Source organism: Trifolium pratense, linkage group LG5 (genome assembly GCF_020283565.1).
Source record: "Trifolium pratense cultivar HEN17-A07 linkage group LG5, ARS_RC_1.1, whole genome shotgun sequence".
In the NCBI taxonomy this organism is placed as follows: Eukaryota; Viridiplantae; Streptophyta; class Magnoliopsida; order Fabales; family Fabaceae; genus Trifolium; species Trifolium pratense.
The window spans coordinates 45,302,702-45,323,962 of record NC_060063.1 but is presented as its reverse complement, the minus strand read 5'-3'; the positions used below and the strand labels follow the sequence as shown (position 1 = coordinate 45,323,962).

General features: G+C 32.2%; 1 protein-coding gene and 3 long non-coding RNA genes across 10 annotated transcripts; 2 read left to right on the top strand and 2 right to left on the bottom strand.

Moving 5' to 3' along the window:
• Positions 1–1,336: 1,336 nt before the first annotated feature.
• Positions 1,337–4,394, bottom strand: LOC123884471. Of its 6 annotated transcripts, none has more exons than XR_006800806.1 (6): positions 4,099–4,394; positions 3,216–3,519; positions 2,773–3,069; positions 2,345–2,431; positions 2,207–2,261; positions 1,337–1,632 (listed from the first exon to the last, which is right to left on the bottom strand). It is a non-coding gene; the product is annotated as an uncharacterized LOC123884471 (long non-coding RNA). The 6 variants fall into 6 exon arrangements; XR_006800808.1 differs by having other exon boundaries at positions 2,773–3,059; XR_006800803.1 differs by having other exon boundaries at positions 2,773–3,519.
• An 804-nt stretch (positions 4,395–5,198) lies between these two features.
• LOC123884476 lies at positions 5,199–5,581 on the top strand. Its single transcript, XR_006800814.1, has 2 exons — positions 5,199–5,325; positions 5,407–5,581. It is a non-coding gene; the product is annotated as an uncharacterized LOC123884476 (long non-coding RNA).
• A 2,687-nt stretch (positions 5,582–8,268) lies between these two features.
• LOC123884464 (disease resistance protein RPV1-like) lies at positions 8,269–18,065 on the top strand. 2 transcript variants are annotated; one of them, XM_045933559.1, is made up of 5 exons: positions 8,364–8,912; positions 13,061–14,159; positions 14,261–14,554; positions 16,476–17,901; positions 17,932–18,065. In XM_045933559.1, exons 1-5 carry the CDS (start codon positions 8,425–8,427, stop codon positions 18,012–18,014), a joined length of 3,390 nt encoding a protein of 1,129 aa, XP_045789515.1. In that variant the 5' UTR covers positions 8,364–8,424; the 3' UTR covers positions 18,015–18,065. The 2 variants fall into 2 exon arrangements, with proteins under 2 accessions (XP_045789514.1, XP_045789515.1); XM_045933558.1 differs by having other exon boundaries at positions 8,269–8,912; positions 16,476–18,014.
• Positions 16,265–20,697, bottom strand: LOC123884475. Its single transcript, XR_006800813.1, has 3 exons — positions 20,527–20,697; positions 17,416–20,213; positions 16,265–17,293 (listed from the first exon to the last, which is right to left on the bottom strand). It is a non-coding gene; the product is annotated as an uncharacterized LOC123884475 (long non-coding RNA).
• Positions 20,698–21,261: the final 564 nt, after the last annotated feature.

Sequence of the window (21,261 nt, the reverse complement as noted above, 5' to 3'; positions counted from 1 at the left end):
TCTGTTGGTTTCAAATGGTCCGTTTAGATTAGCTTATTTTTGATCTTATGCAAATAACTTATGCAATTTTTATATATTATTATAAGTTTGTCAAGGTAGTTTATGATAAAAAAACTTATAAAAATACAATTTCCACTAGTGTGAACTTATAAAATAGCGCATAAAACCTAATTTATATTGGATAAGCTAATTGCATAAGCTCAAAAATAAGCTAATCTAAGCGAGTCCCAAATCTGTTGAGATTTGCAGGATTCTTATCGAGTCTCTGTTGGTTTCCAAGGGTCCGTTTGGATTAGGTTATTTTTGAGCTTATGCAAATAGGTTATGCAATTTTTATATATTATTATAATTTTGTCAAGGTAGTTTATTATAAAATAGCTTATAAAAATACAATTTTCACTAGTTTGAACTTTTAAAATAGCGCATAAAACGTTATTTATATTGGATAAGTTGTTTGCATAAGCTCAAAAATAAGCTAATCCAAATGAGCCCCAAATTTGTTGAGATTTGGAGGTTTTTTTGTATCTGGTTGATCTCGACCGCGTCGGTGTTGACTGTTTTGAGACGGACTGCGAGCCGAGACTTATCTGCCTAGGTTTTGTTTCTACTGTTGCCCATCAACTTTTGGCTCATGGAGCTGCTTTTTGGATATTAATGGGCCGATCACTTTTGATTTGAGATCTGGAGTTAGCGTCTAATGACATCTTTATTGGTTGGATTGATTTCTTCTCTGGTGGTCTGGAAGCTACAAAGTGTCATTCTAAGAATGGGATTAGAAGTGATCCTCTTTTAGGTAGTGTTGTTTTGGTATTTCCATTGGTCTTTCGCTTATATACAACCACTACTAGAAAACTCGGCTTTAGCGACCGATTTAGAGACCGATTTTCATCAAAATCGGTCTCTAAATCCGTTAGCGACCGATTTTGCGACCATAAAAAATCAGTATCAACGACCCTGGTCGCTACTCCGTTGTGACCAACCCAGCGACCGATTTGGTAGCGACCAAAGTAGTGACCGATTTTAGAGACCGAAATAGTGACCGATTTTAGAGACCGAAAGAGACTGAATTTGTGTCGCTGGTTGCGACGCGCTTTGCGACGCTATAGAGACTAATTTAGTGACTGATTTTAGCGACTAATTTAGTGACCGATTTTAAACTAATTTCTCAATTCGTTGCGACCGAATTAGCGACGCTATGTGAAAAATTCAGTCTCTATTTCAGTCACTAATGATATATATATTTTTTTTAATTATTAGAAAAGCAATTTTTGAATCTAATTTAATATCTCAAACTATTTCATACACACCAAGCAATTAAACTATGCACACAACAATATGAACATAATATATTTATATTTAAGTAATAAGTATTACAAATCAACCAAAACATAACCAAGACTAAAGTAAGCCACACTACTACACCATCATCAGACATATCATCATCATCATCATCATCATCATCATCATCATCATCATCATCAATTTATCATCTGCCACATCATCTTCATGAACTTGATCATCATCATCAGACATACATCATTATCATCTGCCACACTCAAGTTTATTCTTGCGATGTTGGTGTGTGTGAACAAACAAATCTGAAGGAGCGGGGGGAGTGCCATTCAGTTCCGTCTATAACAAAACAAAGAATATGAATTATAACTAGAAGTCAAAAATTGTGGAGTATGGATGCTACTACAGTTAGTGTAGATGGCTTACAAATATTTTATATCAGTATTTGTGCTCCATAATCCGAGCCATGTTATGCAGGAAACCATAACTAATCCATCACATGCTACTGAATAAAAGAGATAAAAAAAAATGCACTGCACCTGCAGTGCCTATGCGTTGATATATTAAACTAGCTAGTTAGCTCTAAAAAATGAATTGACTTCCATTTTCCTTCATCATTAATTTCCCTGATATATTAAACTAGTTAGCTCTAAAAAAACTGATTTCCAAGTTACTTGTGACAAATCTATTTCTGCATTGATCTAAACATCTAACAGATCTGCTATAAGGTGAGGGCTCAACTTCAGTATTTCAGAATCCAAAACTTCGAGGTACATATGAAAATCAGAGGTGAAAATATGGCACGATGAAAATCTAGAATTCAGAGGTGAAAATTAAAATCTCTTACTCTACAAGGGTGCATATGAAAATCTAGAATTCAGTTTAAAAGACAGATATTTGAAAGATAACATACCCACTTCCTCCTTGCTGCAATGTCCACATCATAATGTTAACTCGAGGTCTTCATCCTATATACACTATGATGTATTGATCATGAGAAATCACAAATAATTATAAATTCATCCAAAATATGGAAACAAGGAATATATACCTGCTTAAAAGTGCTTACAACAATGCTTGATTCCGAAGACTTTTACAAAACTTCTGGAAGTTTATGAAGATAAACACAATAGGAAATCTGTAAAAAGTAAGATATGATATAGAACTTAGAAAGCTCTCAACAAACTAGCTCCCCTAAATTATTCAAATTCATTCATGGCTTCAAAATCTGCAAGTCAAAGAATAAAATGAATGCTTATAGTCCTATTAAGCCTATTCCTCAAAGGACTGCAAAATACATAACCTGTAATTTGATATTAATGGGTGCAACTAATACTAATATATATGACATATTAATCTATATTTTTGGGTTAAAAAACAAGAATAGACTAAGATAAAATAAAGATACTGTTGGTCAAGACACTACAATGATTTCATGAAAGAAGAATTTTTTAAATATGTGCTTCAAAGTGAGCCTACCATCATGACTAATATGGCACGATGTATGATTTGAGGTTCCAGCCGAACTTCCCTTTCTTCAAGTACACCAAATATCGTAAAAACCATGAAGAATCAATCAAATCATGAAGAAGATAAAACTGAAATGGATAAACACAATACACACAAAAATAATCATTCAAATAAAAAACTAGAAACTTAATAAACATAAAATAAGCTAATTGATACACCTATAGTCTATAGACCTACTCGATACATGAGTGATGCTATCTCCATTAGTCAATTGATATTTCAAACATACAATCTACCTGCAAAAATCTATGCAAAGAGCAAAGCAATTGAGTACCTAGATTGATTATATTAAATTCAAGAGCATGAAATGCGTGAAATTTGAGCAAAACAATATGAACATTTGGTACTCTATCTACGAAATTCTAATTGATCGAGACAAATATTAGAAAAACCTTTGTAAGAGAACTTCTTATTGTATATATTTGTACAATAATTCCCTCTTGTGTATAAATTACCTGTTCAATAATTCCCTCTATCTTTACATACTTTGTTACCTTGTAGGTCAGTACTGTTATAAAAACATATAAACTGAATTGTGACTGACAGTTTTACCGAACTATTATAATGGTTCAGTTTGGTTTTTCTTCTTGAACTGAAAGATCTAATCTGACTATAGTATATACATACTTGTGTCCCAAATTGTAAGTTTTAATAGTTTTCCACCTACGGTGAGTCTTTTGATCTTGAAATCAACACCTACAAATCATAACAACAATATTATAATTTTCTTTAATTCTCTGCTCATTGCTATAAACAACAGAAAAACTCTTTGCTTCCTCAGCTTGGCAACCTCTACTTATTCATACTCTTTTGTCCCCCAGTTGTTGACACTACAAACATGCATTACTTTATAACATTTCCTTCTTAAACGCATTGAGATATGAGTCGACAACTCACACCAAAAACCCTGATTCTTTCATTTCAAGTTCCAATTTTTCGACTACATTCTATTTTGAGCCAAGTAAATTCTACCAAGCACTTACAGACTTACACTGTGTTTATCATAATTATAATTTACAAAAAAAAAAAACAATGAGGGTATTTTCAAATACTGCTATTATTATTACACAAATTCACCTCTAAAGGCCATTTTAGATACTAAAATAAATAAATAAAAAATCAATTTCGGTGGGAGTTCAATTCAATTATTCGAAATCTCAATTCAACCAATTAAGAAAACTCGTTTACCTATGAAGTTATAGGTATGAATTTGTGAATGAAATAGTGATGTTGAGATGATAAAAGAAGTTATAGGTATGAATTCGGAAATAATACCTTTGAAGAAAAGGAGCTTTGTTGGAACTGATTTGAATCGAGGAGCCGTGGGTTTGGACGATTTGATGATGAAAAACCTCAGCAACACAGTATTATTGGACGATTTGGAACTCATAGAGAGAGGGAGAGAAGAGATGTTCGGTGTCCCGTGGAGAAGAAGAGAAGAGTTGTACGAGAGAGAGGTGAAGCGGTGGTGTGGAAAATTTGATTTAGGGTTCAATGAGTGAGGTATATTTGCAAAGTTGATTTAGGGTTCAGTGAAGCAGTGACAATTTATCTGAGAAAAAGTTTGAAGAGAAATTTTGATTTGAAAAGAAAACAATGAGAAAACGTGTTGACTAATAATAATATTGGATTAATTTGTTGTTTTTCTTTTCTATTTTTTAAAAGATAATAATTTGATTAATTTTTTTAGTGATTTCTAAAATATATATATATATATATATATATATATATATATATATATATATATGCGACGGATATAGCGACCGAACTTCTGGTCGCTAAAGACCAGTCTCCAATTCGGTCTCTATAATTATATAGCGACTGATTTAGCGACTGATTTTTTTTTTTAATTTGACGCTCAAAATATTGGTCTCTAATTCGGTCTCTATAGCGACCGAATTATTTCGGTCGCTAAATCGGTCTCTAAAAGCGAATTTTCTAGTAGTATACAATCATTCATAGATTGAACCAGAAGGAAAAAAGGAAAGAAAAAACATAATTAAAATTGAAATTGAATTTTTTGTCAAAAAAAATCAAAATTAAATTTCTATTCAACAAACAAAAAAAAGAGAATTGAATTTCTTGGTCCATCTACAGGGTATCTTAGCATAGACTTTTGAATAAATTCTTTACAGATTTCCTAAGACATACTCAACAATTACTATTTTCCTTCTCTATCAATAATTACTAAAAGTGGTTTCAGGATAATTACTCTGAAATTTTGATGATAATAATGTATAAAAAAACAATTGGAGATTCTAGTGTATGTTCAACTCAGTTTATCTATATAAAATGAATCAAGATAATTACTGTGTGAAACACTTATTTATAAGTTACCTGAATTGCGAATGAATGTAATGATAGATATGAACTAATCAACTATTAGTTTGTTCTTCTTAGTTGCTAACTCTCTAGGTAAATGGAAGTATGGAACCATTGAGATGAAGTGATTGTCTCACCCCTCACATTTTGTTTCAGTTAAGCAGGTTGAGCAAGTTAGAGGTAAGGAAAAAAACAGATGACTGATGTAATGGCCGAATTTAGTACATGATGACTGATTCAGTTCCTTTCTTTTTGTCGTAGTTTGATGTTATTGGAACTAAGCATGGTGGTTTTAGTTGTGTATTAAACATCTTAGACCTATGTATTGAATGTTGTTTGTATTGAGACCTCTTTTTGTTTGTTCAAACGAGAATTATCTGGAATTTTATTGTATCCAGTACTAATGATTAATGTCCATTTAAATTATTCTAGACAATTTTTTTGTATGGATGTTACATTTGAAGATATATGCTACTACTGATGATAGATATACACATTTGATTTCTTCACTAGATACATGATTTCTTCAACGCCTTGAGTTACTCATTGCATCTCTACAAGGTATCTTAGCATAGACTTTTGAATAAATTCTTTACAGATTTCCTAACACATACTCAACAATTACTATTTTCCTTCTCTATCAATAATAAGTTCCTCCATGTTATTATCACCAATATTTTCAGGTACCAATATTTCATCCTCAGTTGTGAAATTGTACTTACCATCAATAGCTCTTAAAAATTGATATACTTCGAACATGGTTGGCCTCTCCCTGTCATTGCATTATTTGACTAATCTAAAAACATCAATGTAATGGGGGCCTTTGCATTTATCAACAATAACTATAACTATGCAAAAAACAAAATCTCACATGTATAATTAAACTCTGTTTTACAAGAAACCAATCAAGCATACAAAGTTTATCGCATATTTTCCGATTTACAAATTTTAATCAAACTATATACCAGTTCCAAAACACTTGGAATCTACATCTATGTTACTAGCTGTTTTAAGCAAAATAACAAAGAAAAAAAATACACAAGTACTTAAATATGCAGATGTAGGAAGCAGCAAACTTACCTTCAAAGCGCAGTCGCACTACCAAACAAAATCAGCATCGACCCAATGTATCCCGTCGTTCCTTCCTCTCCCACCGCCGGTACAGCCATCAACGTGTGACCACATCACGACCCTGTTCCACATCCTTCATCTCCAAAATCGCATCCACCACTGTATAACATGTTGTTGGCCTTCATCCCTAGAGAGATTCAAATCGGCGAACATTCAGAATCGAAAGAATACGTTTTTGAGATTTTGATTTGAGGGTTTTAGGGAATTGATTCATAATCGAGAAAAAGAAGAAGAATGAATGAAAGGATTGAAAAGGGTATTTACGGTTATGAGATGAGATGAGGGAGAACATAGTGAGTACTTAGAAGAAGGATTAAGGGTTTTTTGTGGTATATGTAACTAATGCAATTAGAGGGATTGGTTTTTTTCTTCTTATAACGATAATATTTGATTTTTTTTTTAGTGATTTGTAAATTTTTAGAAACTTGTAAAAAAAAAAACATTTGCGTCAGATCTCCTGTCGCTAAAACTAATCGGTCTCCAATTCGGTCTCTATACAATCACTTAGCGACCAATTTAGCGACCGAATATTTTTTGACTTTGAAGTCTGAAATTTTGGTCTCTAATTCGGTCTCTAATAGCGACTGAAATATTGGTCGCTAATTATCAGTCTCTAATTCGGTCTCTATAATTACTTAGCGACCGATTTAGCGACCGATTTGTTTTTTTACTTTGACAGTCGAAATTTGGTCTCTAATTCGGTCTCTATAGTGACCGAAATAATTCAGTCGCTAAATCGGTCTCTAAAAGCGAATTTTCTAGTAGTGAACACCTTTGTTTTTGCGGTTCATATTTTACCGGTTTCTGTTCATCTTGTGCAGAGACCTGGTTATTAATAATATTATATTTACCTTTAAAAACTTATTAGATTCTTTTGTATATTAATTTTTTTGAATTTTTTTTTTGACAAGATAGCAATGTTCACTACGGTGAATTTATTATAGATGTAGGTATCTACTTTTGTGTATGAAAACAAAAATGTATGAAAACACTTCGATTTGTCAACGTACTCTTCTAGTAAAATAACCTATCTTTTTTGTAAGGGGGTGTTTGTTACAAGGTTAGGAATAATATTCCTGGAAATATATGGGTTGAAATAAATATACCCATGTTTGTTACAAGGTTGACATGAAATTATTTCTGGATATGAAGTTTCCTTAGAATAAAATAACTTCCAATAACTTCTCTTATTCCCATGATTTTATTCCCAAGGAAATGGGTGGGAAATAAAAGTTCCCATGAAAATGGGAATACATTTTAAATAACTTTCAATAACTTCTCTTTTACCCACTTTTATCAATAATTCCTAGGAATTTAGTTAATATGAACCAAACATTCTTTTTTTAAAATACCTGGGAATAAAGTTCCCATTATTATTTCCTGGGAATATGATTCCTAGGAGTAAAATTAACAACCTTGAAACAAACGCTCCCTAAAAAGAAATGAAAATAAAAAGAGTCAATGGTATCCAAAAGTAAACGACAGAGTCAATGGTATCCAAAAGTAAACGACGGAGTCAATGGTTTTCATTCCAATTTGCCATAATGGGTCCAAAAATGCAGCTGAGTCAATCACCTAAACAATACTACTTGGTCCTTAATATAAAAAAATGGAGGTATTAGATCAAAAAGGGTCCACATACCTAAACAATACTACTTGGTCCTTAATATAAAAAAATATTTATCTTACATTCAAACATTAATGTATTTAGTCTATGATATAGTCTAGATACATCAATGTTTCAATGTATAAAAAGTGAAAGTTTTCTTATACTACCTCCCAATTTGATCGACACATGTTGACTGTTGTGTATTAATTACATATATTGTTTTGAACTTATTTTTCTACTACTAAACAAAAATAAATATTAGCATATAAGATGTTCTTTGATTCATTTTGATGAGTATTGTCAAAATATCAAATTTTTATAATTTTTACTATTATACAATTAAAAATATTAATAGTTAAAGTTATGTATCGACATGCGTGAAACAGTCAACTGTATCAATCAAATTGGGACGAGGGAGTATTAGTTATCGGAGGGAGTACACTAGTGCTTCATATTATTTATATCCAGCAATCAATGAACCAAAAACAGATACCATTCTCTTATCAAAAAATAAAATACAAACAAAAAGACACCATTCCATGGCTTCTTCATCCTCTCAAGATGTGACTACAGTAGATCTGAAAAACTATGATGTTTTCATCAGCTTTAGAGGTGATGACACTCGCGCCGGTTTCACCAGCCATCTTTACACTGCTTTGTGCGGAGACCATTTGCATACCTACATAGACTACAGGATCCAAAAAGGAGATGAAGTTTGGGCAGAACTTGTGAAAGCAATTCAAGATTCCACTCTGTTTCTTGTTGTCTTTTCAGAGAACTATGCAACTTCAACATGGTGTTTGAATGAACTCGTTGAAATAATGGAGTGCCACAAAAATGGACAAATTGTTGTTCCTGTGTTCTACCAAGTTGACCCTTCACATGTAAGGAAACAAACTGGGAGTTACGGCAGTGCGTTGGCAAAACACAAGAAGCATGGCAATAATGATGATAAGATGATGCAAAATTGGAAGAATGCTCTTTTTCAAGTGGCTAATTTATCTGGTTTTCATTCTACCAATTACAGGTAATTATTTTCACGACTAATAACTTTCATTTCATTGTTGTCTTCATGTAATATTTTTAATCATTTATGATATCATTTTATCCATTTTTTATCTACAATAAATTAAAGGAGAAAGTTAATATGTGTCTTCATGTAAATCTATTAAAAGAACATACTATTGAAAGTTCAATTCTATCCCTTCTATCACTATTATTGAGCCACACCTCACACCTTTACTATTGCAACTTAATATTATCATTCCTAAAAGAAAAACTTAATATCATCACATATAATCATCTCTATAATATTATACATATAATTATAATTTAATATTATTATATTTATGTACATGCTCTATCACATATATATCAAATATTTTTTTATCCCTGTAAATATCTTAAATTTTATTTTTAGTCTCTATAAAAAATTTCAATAAATTTTGGTCTCCCAAATATTTTTCTTTCGTCGATGCTTTTAAATCAACTCATGTAAGTCAAGTCTACCATTCAAATTTTTTAATTTTTATCATGATCATGTTTAGTACATTATAAAAATGTCTCTAGCCAAAAGTTTAACTTATTTTAAAAAGGAATAAACTAAATATGAATTTTTATATTTTTGCACTTAAAAATTTTGATTTTGTTTTCGGTGATCATGTTTATCTTGCAAAAGGTTAATTTTTGTATAGAGCAATGAATTAAATATGAATAACTAATATATACTAGAAGAAATATCGCTCATAATATTTTTGAAATAACTACTCTACATACATGACAATTCGTCGTCAATAGTTTTTTTAAAAAAAAACATAATTATTATATACGGGATAAAATGTTGTTGATAAAAATTTAAATTAACTATTATACACGGAAAAACAAATTATTGTTAATGAAAATTTTAAATAACTACTAAATATACACAAGGAATAAGTTGTTGTTGATTAAATTTTTTAATTTACTATTACACGCACGTTTTTTACTAATGTAACTTTTTTTTTATTATATTTATAATGTAACTATTATACAGGATGACTGAATTGTTGTTTATGAAAAATTTAACTTAATTATTATACACAATGAAAAAGTTGTTGTTGATAAAAAATTTATTTTAACCATTATACACGAAGAATAAGTTGTTGCCGATTAAATATTTAAATAACTACTATACATGAGGAACATGTTATTAACTATTATATGCAGGTTAATTTTATAACGCAACTAATTTCATAATATATAATATTCATCCTATAATAAAAACGATCGCGGCAACACCGCGACTCGTGCATACGCACGGGTATTATACTAGTTAATGCAATCAAAATTACATTTTTAAGTATCTTGATATTATCATTCTCACTAAACCATTATCTAGCAACTTGATTCCTTCCATGTGTATCACAAATCAACTCAATTCAAACAATTTTAAAGGATACTCTAATTTGTGACTTTCATGTCTTTCATGTCTTTTATTTGTGCATTGTGCTAACCGGAGTGAAATATAACTTTAATTGAATTCACAAGTGTCAACGGATTTTAAATACTAGGCAATTCAATTGATTCAATTGAATTTTCTCGATTTTTAAATTTCATTGTTTGGATAAAGTGGTGAAATTTCATCAATTGTAAAATTCTTTATTTGGATAATGTAATTAAATTTTTTTCACTTAATTTTATTTATCTTAATAAAATTGACCATAAACCCAACAAAAGCAGCCGAAAATCTAAAATTAACCGTAAACCTGACGGTGGTTCTGTAAGTGCACAGAATCGCTACCAAGTAATAAAGTAGTAAGTTTATCGTTCTCCGCAGGGATTGTGCCAAGGTTACTAGTTTCGCTTAGGAATATCGTAGTTGTCTTCGCTTTATTTGTTTTGAAAGGTATCTTTGCGGATAATTAGTAAAATGCAGGAAAGTAAAGACTGAAATTAAATGACTGAAAATATAAAGGGTCTGTGTGTGACCACACATGGTGGTTAAGTGTGGTCGGATCCCTCCTTTACTCCTGCTTGGTTGTTCAATTCTTTCCCTCTATTAGGATTTAGACTGTTGAAAATAGGTTTGAAGCAATATCTGTTCATATTTCTATTACAAGCTATACATAGCCTAGTTAAAGGTTATCCATGCTCTATTTAAGCATCATCGCCGAAAAGTTTCACTTTTTCGTTTAAACTTTGGTATCATTACCTCGGTGACTCCGTGTGTCATAAGCTGTCACATGTGCCTAAAACTAGTTACTTATCCAGAAGCAACTCTGTAAGGTAGAAGTTATCATGCATTCTAATCTTATACTAAGACCTCATATACTGAATTTAATGGTCTTATGTTGGCCCTAACATACCGTCCTTCGTTCGGGATTACTATCTTCGTTTCCTATGCGATATTCACTAGGTCCTTAAATTTTATTCTAATGTGATCAATATTAAAATAAATGTAAAACCAGACGATAAAAGAGTTTGCAATAAAAAAGCAATTGAATTATATATACCCAAATTGTATAAATTACAAACCAAGCATTCGTAAGGGAGTTCCTCGACTCCACCTAACCTAGGAAAAAGAAATTACAAAAGCAGAAATAAAAGAACCTTATTAGCCTTGGAGTTCCATGGCCTCCTTTCCTCCTCCTTAGAGTTCTCCTACTCTAGTGTGAATATTCAATGTCTTTAAATATTTTGGAATGAATAATAGTGGAGGAAATATGCTCTATTTATAGTTTTTAGCTGAGTTTGAGCTTTTTCTGCACATCCATCGCACCCATCGTGGCGACGATGGTGTGTATTTTCGCCTCATCGTGGTCACGATGGATCCTATCGTGGTGCGATGAAAGATTTCTTCAGGATTTTCTGCGTGTTTTTCAAGTCATCATCGTGCCACGATGACAAGCCATCGTGCCACGATGGAAAAAATTTTCTGCAGATTTTCTTCAATTTAACTGCCTTCTCATCGCGCCACACTGAAACTCATCGTGGGTACGATGGTTGCGTTGTCTTATTACATTTTTGTCCTTTTGTGCTGCTTTTTCCACTTTTCTTGCTTCTGCTGTCATCAAAACCCAAAAACGACCTGAAACTCAGAAAATCAGCCGGAAACCCAAAAAATCTGTCGAAAACCTAAAATCGACTTGAAACTCCAAAAATCAGCCAAAAACCCAAAAAATGGGTTTTCGGTCGATTTTAGGTTTTTCGGACGAATTTTTGGGTTTTCGGCCGATTTTAGGGTTTATAGTCGATTTTTGGGAATTTGGCCGATTTTAGGGTTTATAGTTTATTTTCGGGCAATTTTAACGTTTATCGTCCATTTTAGGTTTTTCGGCTAATTTTAGGTTTTTCAATCAATTAGTAATTTTTAAAAGTTTGTAGAGAAGAAGGAATTTCAAATTCTTTGGTTTTAGGTGTCATTTTGAAATTCTCTAAATTTAACTTGAACAAAATACTTCATAAATTTCCATCATTTTGAAAATTCTTCAAATTTTCATCGAAACGATGGAATTCACCTCAAATTATTTGAATTCCCTCAAAACATTACTTTACCTCAAAAAATTCCCCCACCCAACACACTAGAGAACGGGTCAACATTTGAAATTCTTAGAGTCCACACATATCTTTTTAAATTTAAATATCCAAATAGCCATCCACCTCAAGGTGATATGATTTTCTCTACGTGAGCATGGACCTAGGAACGGTGTCTTTTTTTTTTTTTTTGAAAACTTTGTATCCGGCCCTAATACTGACTAATCCAAGGGAACCAATCCCACCTTTAGTGTCTTGTAAGTACCCAAGAAATTAATTATTTGCAACGTTTCAATGATAAATTCATAATACTCAATTCCTTTTGTTCCAAATGGGACATTGCATTTTGATGCCCCTTTCTTCTTAATAGGAACTATCCATGTTGAGTAATTTTTCATTTTGAATCTCTCCAATACTTTAATGATATATAGCATTTTCGAGACAAAATGGGACATTGCATTTTGATGCCCCTTTCTTCTTAATCAGTTACGGAATATTTTTATTCCTATCACATAAGATGTCTCACTCATATCTTTCATTTCAAATTTATTATAGAGAAACTTCTTTACATCATCAACATATACGATCAAAATTATGAATGTCCTGCAACCATAACCTTCATATATATGTATTAATTATTTTATATTTTTTTACATATGTTAGGACCGAATCTGCCTTGATTGAAGATATTACCAGAGTTGTATTGAGAAAGTTAAACTACAACAACACAAATGATCTTACATGTAATTTCATATCGGATGAAAACTATTGGAGCATTCAAGCTTTAATGAAAAAAATTGATTCAACAGAAATTCAAATAATTGGACTTTGGGGCATGGGGGGCATAGGTAAGACAACACTTGCTGCTGCTATCTTTCACAAAGTATCTTTTCAGTATGAAGGTAGTTGCTTCTTAGAAAATGTGACAGAAGTTTCAAAAATGCATGGAATTAACTATACATGCAACAAACTTCTTTCAAAGTTGCTAAAGAAAGATTTTGACATCGACACTTCTAAAGTAATACCATCTATGATCATTAGAAGACTCAAACGAATGAAATCTTTTATTGTACTAGATGATGTAAATACTTTAGAACTTCTGCAAAACTTGATTGGAGTGGGACAAGGTTGGCTAGGAGTTGGTAGCACTGTCATTGTGACAACAAGGGATAAGCATGTTCTGATAAGTGGAGGAATTGAAAAAATTCATCAAGTTAAGAAGATGAATTCCCGAAACTCTCTCCAACTTTTTAGGTTGAATGCTTTTAACAAAGTCTTACCTAAGGAGGTATATGAGAAGCTCTCGGAAAGAGCAATTGATTATGCCAAAGGCAACCCTTTAGCTCTGATAGTATTAGGGTCACTTCTTCGTGATAAAAGTGAAATAGAATGGAATTGTGCTCTAGCTAAACTGAAGGAAATTCCCAATGGAAAAATTGATAAGATATTGAGATGGAGTTATAATGAATTGGACGAGAAAGAGAAAAACATATTCTTGGACATCGCATGCATTTTGAAAGGTTATAAACGGGATTGGGTGACAAAAATATTAAATGAGTGTGGCTTCTTTGCAGATATAGGAATAAGACATCTTGTAGACAAGGCTCTTATAAGAGTTGACTCTGAAAATTACATACAAATGCATGACTTGATACAAGAAGTGGGAAAGCAAATTGTTCGCGAAGAATCTCCTAAAAATCCCGGACAACGCAGTAGATTATGTGATCCTAAGGAAGTTTGTGACGTTTTGAAAAATAATAGAGTAAGAAAATGATATCCTCACTTGCCTTCCGAAACATATGTTTTCTTTACTAAAAATGAAACTTGCTACAGAAATACTAACATTAAGATTTTTTTCTTCAGGGAACTGAGATTGTTGAAGCCATATTTTTTGATGCTACTGAATATGCAAATATAAACTTAAGTCCCAAAGCATTTGAAAATATGGTAAACTTAAGGTTACTTGTTTTTCGAGACCACAAGGAGATTAAATCTGTAAGTCTTCCACATGGTCTTGAATTATTGCCAGAAAATTTGAGATATTTTTTGTGGGATGGATATCCATGGAAGTCTTTGCCTCCAACCTTTTGTGCTGAAATGCTAGTGGAGCTTTCCATGCAAAACAGTCGTGTAGAGAAACTTTGGAATGGAGAAATGGTATGCACATTCCATGAATTTATTTATTATATTATACTACTATTTTTAATTTTTTTTTAATAAGGCTCTTTAACATTTGTTGTGAATTCGTCGAAAAATCACACTAATACGAAACTTGATATGTAGAGCAATACAACGACAACTAATAACAAGAGGAATATATGCCTAAATATTAGAAACAAATTCAAGTCAGAGTGCCCTCTAAGAAACTAATGTTTCCACAAAATCTATCAAAAAGCAAAACTGCATTAGGCGTCTACGGCTCGCGCAGCCCTCCCTGCACCTCGCGCAGTCCGTCCTCTAGAAGTATTGTTTGCCTCCAAACCAACCCTAGAATGTTAGGCAGTTCCACAAGCTACAACATCAAACCCTCTTTGTATCAAACTACCTCTAGCAGTCATATAAGTTACCAAGTCTGATCACATGTTGCTTTCAATTGCCTCCCTGAAGATCTTTCAAGTTTTGCACTTTTTTGGCCAAAATTGAAACATAACTAAAGGGCTCCATAGCCATACCATATAGGCAGAACCTGACTCCTGAAAACAGAAACAAGTCTGCGCCTAACGCAGCTTCCTCTGTGCCTAGTGCAACATGCAGATTCACACCAAATTTGCTTGACTTATTGTAACTGTGACTTCAAGGCATATTTCAACAATATTTATGAATTTTCATATATAAATTTTTTTTAGGGTTACATAATTTTGTTTGCCTATAAATATATTATATTCTAAAATGATTTTGCGTTCAAATTACCCATAAGAAACAATACAGGTGTACTAAAGAAATTTCCTTAACATTTTTTTTAATGGAAAATATATTATTAATTAACCAGATCTTTGCTCAAGACGAACAGAGACTGATTAAAAAGAAATTACATAAAAGAGACATCGTATATATGCGGAACACTGAAATTAAACACAAAATAAAAAACTATCCAATCGAGGTCCACCTCCTAATAGTGTAAACACAAAGACACCACATAGTCTCATGACCACCATGGAAAACACCAACTCTAATCCCAACCCAAAAAGTTGCCCTCGGACACTAATTCCTACACCTCACTTGAAACTGCAGTGAACAAACACCGCCCAAAAAACCAAAATTCCCTACCGCGAACAAACAATAATGAAAAGATAAATGCATAAGGTCTATTTTTTTTATTTTTGTTTACCTTTGACTTTTTTAAGATGCGCCCTTGCAATAGATAAAAGCCGCATGCTAAAATTTTTCATATAATAATCCATGGAATTTTATAAAAATTTCAATTCATTTCCAATAAAGTTTGAGACATCTTCTAATTAAAGTGAATATTTGTGCAGACAAATTAGTCAATGTAGGTTTTTATATTGATGAGTTAGTTTGGTGAGATCAATTACCAAGTTGCTTTAGAGAGAGTTTTTTCAAAGATAGAGTTGATTTACCTAATTATCGTTTTCGTTAATCTTGTTTTGGTGGGTTTGGTTTATGCCCCCCACCTTATATTTTATTATTCATTTTAATAATACTTTTGGTGAGATGGTAGAGGAGTAGTAGTGCATTGAGGTGCCAACATAGTTGGGATTTCGATAACTTACTATGATGTCATGCTTTCCAATTTTATAAAATAAAAATAAAAAATTCTAAAGTTAGAAAATCAATAATTTTTTTTTATACACAATAATTAATATTTTAAGAAACTCGTAATAGTGTATCTACGATAACTACATTTAATTTGTTAGTCAATAGAGTTGATATATTATTCACTTTATATCATAAAATGAATTGTTTATTTTAGATGAACAGATCCAAAGTTTTTTTTATTGGTACAATTAAACCAAACCCAAAACTTTGTTAGATGCTTACCAACAACTGATTTGTGAAATCTATTGGATTTATGAAAATGTACTAATTAACTTGTTTGGCCAACTGTATATTGTTACAGAGTTTGCCAAATTTGGAGACACTTAACCTCACTGGCTCCAACAAGTTGATAGAGTGTCCAAATGTGTCTGGCTCCCCAAATCTAAAACTTGTAACATTTAATTACTGCAAAAGTTTGCCTGAAGTTGATTCTTCAATTTTCTTTCTCCAAAAGCTGATAACTTTAAAGGTGATGGGATGTACATCACTTAAGAGCCTTTCAAGTAACACTTGTTCACCAACCCTCACTGAGTTATATGCTATGGAATGTATCAATCTCCAAGAGTTCTCAGTCACATTTACTTCCTTTGATCGTTTGCGTTTGGGTATATCAGAGTGGGGTGGGAATGAACTTCCATCATCATTATTGAATAAAAAAAATCTTGATATTTTTTACTTTCCTATAATTGAATGTCTTGTGGATCTTCCGGAAAACTTTGCCGATCATATTTACCTCGGGAGTCCAACGAATTGTGAACATGACCTTTCCATCAGTTTACATAAAGTATTTTCTAGTCCTGCCTTCATCAGTGTAAAACATTTATACCTTACTGATATTCCTACCTTGTCTGAAATTCCAGACAATATCTTCTTACTAAAGTCTTTAGAGTCTTTAATGCTAATGGATATTGCCATTACAAGCTTACCCGAAAACATTAAGTATCTCCCCCAACTCAATCAACTTAATGTTCGCGATTGTAAAAAGCTTCAATCTATTCCAGCGCTTTCACAGTTCATTCCATTTTTCATTGTCTTGAATTGTGAATCTCTTGAGAAAGTGTCGAGTTCAATGAGTGAAGCATGTATCAAACCCAATCCTTGTTTTACTGTGCTCATTAACTGCAAAAAATTGGATCTACATTCATATCAAACAGTTTTGGAAGATGCTATTGATGGGATTGAACTTGTAGCAAGACTAAAGCCAGCAAATGATGAAGATGATATTATTGGGTACTTGTTACCTGATATGCCTGGCAGAGAATATTGGTTCCATTACCGTTCTACACAAGTTTCTTTCACTCTCGAGCTTCCTCCTAATTTGTTGGGTTTTGCCTACTATTTCGTTCTTTCTCAGGGCCATATGAAAAAAAGTGTAAATTTTGGATGTGAGTGCTACTTGGAATATAGTTCAGGTGAAAGGATCTATATAACAAGTTTCACAAGATCCAACTCGTTCATTCATGAATTAAATTACAGTCCTTTACTCCACTTGATGTCAGATCATGTGGTTTTATGGTATGATCCAGTAAGTTGCAAGAAAATCAATGAAGAAATAAAAGCCATTAATGATGTGAACAACACCAGTTACAGTTCAAAGCTTGCATTTAGATTCTTTATTGATGAAAATTTACATGATGGAACTTTGGAGGATGAAGTAGCGATAAAAGAGTGTGGGTTTCGCTGGATATATAAAGAAGCAGCAGAGTTTTCCACAGTTTTTGAATCCCAAGAAGAAGAAGAAGAAGAAGAAGAAGAAGAAGAAGAAGAAGAAGAAGAAGAAGAAAGAATTCATCCAAGAAAGACATCTTTGAAACTCTTGAAATATTGGGCTCATTATTGATGAAACTTTACATGATGAAGTAGGCATAAAAGAGTGTGGGTTTCGCTGGATACTTTCAACCGTTTTTGAATCACAAGAAGAAGAAGATGAACATCTTTGGAACTGTTGAGTTAGGCATCTTAATTTGGATCTCCGCCCATTCTAGAACATAGGATTTGAGGTAATTATCTTCCCGGTACTTTTCTTTTTTATACCCTCATTTAAGTTAAAACTTCAAATATTTTTGTACCATGATTTTAGCACTTTTCTCATCAAAATTCATTACGGCATTGTTTAATTATAAGCTAGATTTTATATTTTTTTAAAAAATGATATTTCATTGATGTTCTTATTATCATTAATGTTCTGATTAAATTGTCATGAATATCAAGTTTTTTGGTATTATATGAGAGTAAATAGAATTTGCAGCTGACTCTATAATAGTATGATCCAGACAACATGCATCCACAAAACACAATATATATTTTTTTAGGCTTTCACCACCAGTTTAATCTGGTTCGAGGGTCAGTTCTGGCATCAAGTGATAAAACATAATAATTTTATTTGCAGTAAAATAGACTTGATGCCTTGTGATGATACTATCTTATTAACTGATATATGCATCCGACTCTTATTCAAACAGTCCCATGAGCAACAAGCGACATATTCTCAGAGAAATGATGAACAAGTTCGGCTGCGACACTTAAAACACAGGACAGGTGACAAGCTTTCACATTGGCTGTCCTGTAAATTTAAGATTTCGGGCATAGGACAGGTTTGGTCAATTTTGTATTTGGCATATTCTGTAAAAATGTATAATGGACAGACAGAACAAGCTAGAATCTAGCTATTAGGACATTTTACTTTACTTTATGATTGTGGTTAATAATATATGAGTTCATTTAGAATTTTATTTTTCTGGATAATTGTTTCCCCTAACCCTTCCTTCATTTTGACTAGCCCGTTTATATTTTTTAAACATTAATTCGATCTTAGACTCAATAAACTCAATGATATGTGGGTCAAATTTTGGCCGTGCCTATTTTGAACAGGATAGGGATGGCCCGAAATATAAGTAAAAATTGCAGGGGGTATCCATAATCGTTTGACCAGCAAACAAGTCTCCTAAGATTATCATGTTAATTAGCTATTAAGACCATTACAAGTCCTGTTATGTATAATGATAATGATAATGTCAATCTTAGGTATACATATTGAAACATACCAGTAATTATTTGATCATTGGATAGAAAGCTACATCAATGAGGATGTTGATCAATTGCTCCGAAGCTCAATAATCCTTGTGTTCTTCTTCTCTTCCCATTCATCTTTGTGAAATCTGTTATCTGTATCAAACCTCATTGTCATTGATCTTATTCAATATTGCAATCAACCATAACAGTCTAGAATTGGATTTCATCATTTAAGTGTTCTGTTTTAGAGCCTCCACTCATGAATTAACAAAACGTATATGGATTTACATCCTGAATAGAAAGCTTTAACAAAAAATAAAATTGGTCATGTGGGGCATTTTAACAAACAAATAGTGTGCATAACATGAGGACTAAATGTTAGTATATGCATCTGATGCACATGTTACATAATACAGGTATAAGATATTAATTGGTACTAGACACTTATATATGATTGTAAGTTGTATAAGATATTGGTACTAGACTTATATTTGTTTTTTCCTTTCCTGTCCTCTTTTTGCTCTCAATTTTTTTACATCAAGTTTGTTTTTACTATAAATTGTTCAACTTTTACAAGAAAATATCAAAGTTAATTACTATAAATTGTTAAATCAATGTATCATTTAGACATTTCAGCCTGTGTTGTGTTGTGTGCCAAAAAAAAAAAAATACAGTGAATAATTTTAGTAGTGTTCAAATGAATGATTAAATCTTCTTCAAAAGAAAAAATGAATGATTAAATACAATGATGGAAGGTTAGTTCAGAGATGATGTAACCTTCCGTATCAGTAATCTTGCTAGCACAATTCGGTACTCAGTAACCATGAAACCTTGGAAATGAAGTTTAATAAGGGCATACTATTACGACTTTTCACTAGTTTAGGCATACCGGCTTATGAATCCTGCCACGTCAAGCAACCTTAATCCTTCTAACATGTATGAAGCTTCATAATTATGCATATCCATATTGAACATTATCATGTTCACTTGTCCATGATTCATGACTACTTGATAAATGCTCAGAAATCTGAAAAGAGATACTTGAAAATCAAAAAGCATTTAACTAACAAAAAAATATATCAATATACAAAGTACATGTTTATCGGTTAATATGAGTCATACTCAACAAAGAATCTGATAATGATCAAGCTGGTTACCAATTACAAATAGAAGAGAAGGAAAACCATGAAATAGTGTCAATCAGTCGAATTCTTATCACTATCTCTATGGTCTCCATCCCTAAAACTTTCCTAGTTTTTACTATCCCATGTTGGATCGATTTCAGGAAGTTCATAGTCATCTAGATGTAATATTAATTAGAAACAAATTTAGCTCCTTACTTATCTTGCTTCACCTGAAATGTTGTCCAAGTAGCAGTCACATCCAAAACTTACACCTTTTCCCACATTGCCTCGAGAAAGAACCAAGTAGTAGGCGAAACCGAACAAATTAGGAAGAAGCTCAAGAGTGAAAGAAACATGGGTAGCCTCGAAAAAAAACCAAGTAGTAGGCGAAACCGAACAAATTAGGAGGAAGCTCAAATATATACCACATGCTTGCATGTTGAGGTGTAAATAATTTCAAATCCACAGAATGAATGCATCTTTACCCTTGACATAAAAAAAAACTAGGAACTAATTCATTGAAGACGTCATTAGTCTAGAATGTTAGTCCGTGTCATGTCGTACAGTGATTATTTTCTTTTTAAATATTATTTAAGTAATCTATCTCATATGGTCAACATTTTTCTTCACCTCACATAATCACTATTTCTGTGGATATCATTAAACAGTTTTCTTGGTTTTGGCGTTTAAAATTTTTTCTTATATTGGTTGAAGTACCCTTAGTACTTCCTTTTATATAATATTTTATTGCTTATAAAAAAAAAACTATTTTTTTTCCTTCGCTTGCAGACACCACCAACAAGAAGAAAATAGAATTTCTCCTAAAACTATTATCCAGCGAATTTATCTGCGATTTCATCTTTTCATCAAAAAATAATAATTCTTCTAAATCTTTCTTCTTCAATATTCATCCACTACAAAAAAAAAATGCTATTTAGCCACGGTCAAAAC